Raw genomic sequence first — 2,705 nt, 5'->3', positions numbered from 1 at the left:
CTTGCTATGTACAGATTTAAAGGTATTACCTTTTCCATACCTTGCAAATGCTTTAATTTTACCGATTTGAATTAAGAGTGGAAAATCAGTGAAACAAGAGGATGAGACCTCGGAGTGCAGAATGAATGTCTTTTCACCACCCAGGAAAAGTCAGCACTGCTGAGAGGGAGACGTAGCGTGGATGCGTATAACATTTAAAGTCAATGATGATCCGGGTGAAAGGATCATGCAGGATTACGAGCGTTTGCCCTTTTGCTTAGCTCACAGATCTGCCGCGGACGCCGTCGCAGACATGCTGAGGAGCGCTCTGCTGGTCGCGGCGCTCTGGCTCCTGCGCGCGCAGCCGTTTCCGTGCCCACCCTCCTGCAGGTGCGCCTTCGGCGACGCCGCGCACTGCTCGCGCGGCACGGTGGCCGGCATCGCTGCGCTCGGCCTGCCCACCAACCTCACGCATATTTTGCTCTTCCAAATGGGCCGCGGCACCCTGCAGAACAACAGCTTCAGTGGCATGACCGTCCTGCAGCGCCTGTTGCTGTCTGACAGCCACATTTCCGCCATTGCCCCGGGCACATTCAACGACCCGATAAAACTTAAAACCCTGAGGTTATCGCGCAACAAGATCACTCATCTCCCAGGCGCACTGTTGGATAACCTGGTGCTCCTGGAACAGTTGTTTCTGGACGGCAATGAACTAAAGAGCCTTGACCAAAACCTGTTTCAGAAACTGGTTCACCTTCAGGAGCTCTTTCTGAACCAAAACCAGCTCGCTTTCCTGCCTGCTAGCCTCTTCACACACCTGGGGAACCTGAAACTGTTGGATTTATCGGGAAACAATTTGACCCACCTGCCCGAGGGGTTGTTTGGGGTCCAGGTTAAGCTGGAGAAGCTTCTGCTCCACTCGAACCGGCTGGTCTCTTTGGGGTCGGGGCTGTTGGACAGCCTGCGCGCCCTGAAGGAGCTGCAGCTCCACACCAATCACCTCCGTTCCATCGTCCCCGGCGCCTTCGACCGGCTGCGAAGCCTGAGCTCCTTGACCCTTGCCGGAAACCGCCTCGAGTTTCTGCCCTCCGCCCTCTTTCTTCATTCGCACAATCTGACCTTCCTGACCCTGTTCGAGAACCCGCTGGAGGAACTCCCCAAGGTGCTCTTCGGGGAGATAGGCGGCCTGCGGGAGCTGAGGCTGACAGGCACCCAGCTGCGCACCCTGCCCGCCGCCGCCTTCCGCAACCTCACCGGCCTGCGCGTCCTGGAGGTGTCGCTGAGCCCGAGGCTGAGCGCGCTCCCGGAGGACGCCTTCCGAGGCCTCGGAGAGCTGCAGGTGCTCGCCCTGCGTTCCACAGGCCTGGCCTCGCTCCCCGCCGGCCTGCTCCGCGGCCTCGGCCGGCTCCGCCACGTGTGGCTGCGCAGCAACCGGCTGCGCGCAGTGCCCAGCGCCCTTTTCCGCAACCTCAGCAGCCTGGAGGAGGTCCAGCTCGACCACAACCAGCTGGAGACCCTGCCGGGCGACGCGTTTGAGGCTCTGCCCCGGCTGGCGGCGGTCCTGCTGGGACACAATCCCTGGCGCTGCGACTGTGGCCTGGGGCCGTTCCTGGCGTGGCTGCGGAGGCACGCGGACCTCGTGGGTCGAGCCGAGCCCCCGCGGTGTCACGGGCCCGGGCCGCACGCCGGCCGACTGCTCTGGACCCTGCAGGCCGGCGACCTCGGCTGCCCGCGCCCCGGGAGCCCGCCTCCCAGCCGCCTGGCCGGGGGCTACTCCGAAGGCCCCCCGCAGCCCACCCTGCCCGCCGCCCCTGCCCGCGCTAACTTGGGACCCAAGCGCTCCGAGTCGTGGACCCGGCAGGTGGCTGAGAACCAAAGTCAGGACCATAGCCTATTCTGGGGTCTTTATTTTCTGCTTTTAGCCGCTCAGGCCCTAATTACTGGGATTATTGTGTTTGCGATGATTAAACTCGGCAGGCTCTTTCGGAAGTTAATCACAGAGCTCTGGTTCGAGGCGATGAGAAAACCTTGCAATTAATTAAAACGTGACTGGAGTATTGTCAGACGTGGCTCCGGGGAGAGTCCAGACCAGCTGACGCTATCTTCCTCTCCCTTCATCCTCCTCTGCCATCCCCTTCCCTCCCTCTCCCCTCCCCGCTCAGTGACACCTCTCCCTCTGAGCCCCCGTACCATTTACAGTGGTAAACCCTGACTGTCTGTTGTACCTGCTTTCCCATCCGCAGCGTGCTCCTGGCAGCGCGGACCGCGACGGCCCCTCCCTGTGCCCACAGTCGGGGATGGGTGGGCGGGGTGATGAAAGGGGGTCTCTGCAGTATGAACTGAGGGAGGGTGCAAAGAAGACAGCCAACTCAGGCCAGGGCCTGCCTCCTGCAGCTGGTAGATGGCTGCAAATGTTAAAATGAATAAATAGAATGCGTGGGATCCGGCGATGGTAGCTTTTCCTAGGGGAGAAGATGGGTTGCTCTCTTTCCCTTTATCTGAAAAGCAGAACTCTTTCACAGTTCTTTTCGTCCCGTTTTTTCTCACTCTACGTATGTCTAACCTGTGGGATTTGGGAGAAAGCGCTGAACTCCATCCACCCAAGAGTGCAGACAGGCTTGTGTGGCTGACGATGGGCTGAGAGAGACAACCCAGCCCTCCCCCCAGGAGGTCTGTACCCAGCGCGGAGCCCTTACCGCGGCGTGCGGGCTGAGTGCCGACGAGCT

At 60.4% G+C, this 2,705-nt stretch overlaps 1 protein-coding gene across 1 annotated transcript; it reads left to right on the top strand.

Annotated features, from left to right (window-relative positions):
* Window positions 1–292: 292 nt before the first annotated feature.
* GP5 (glycoprotein V platelet) lies at window positions 293–2,408 on the top strand. Its single transcript, XM_043874215.1, has one exon. It carries the CDS (start codon window positions 293–295, stop codon window positions 2,015–2,017), a length of 1,725 nt encoding a protein of 574 aa, XP_043730150.1. The 3' UTR covers window positions 2,018–2,408.
* Window positions 2,409–2,705: the final 297 nt, after the last annotated feature.

This window comes from Cervus elaphus, chromosome 19 (assembly GCF_910594005.1).
Source record: "Cervus elaphus chromosome 19, mCerEla1.1, whole genome shotgun sequence".
Classification (NCBI taxonomy): domain Eukaryota; kingdom Metazoa; phylum Chordata; class Mammalia; order Artiodactyla; family Cervidae; genus Cervus; species Cervus elaphus.
Note: the sequence above shows the minus strand (reverse complement) of the source record. Positions and strands in the feature narration are given on the sequence as shown.

What these genes read in the sequence shown, in the direction of transcription:
- GP5 (XM_043874215.1), top strand. Translation starts at nt 293, where the DNA reads ATGCTGAGGAGCGCTCTGCTGGTCGCGGCGCTCTGGCTCCTGCGCGCG.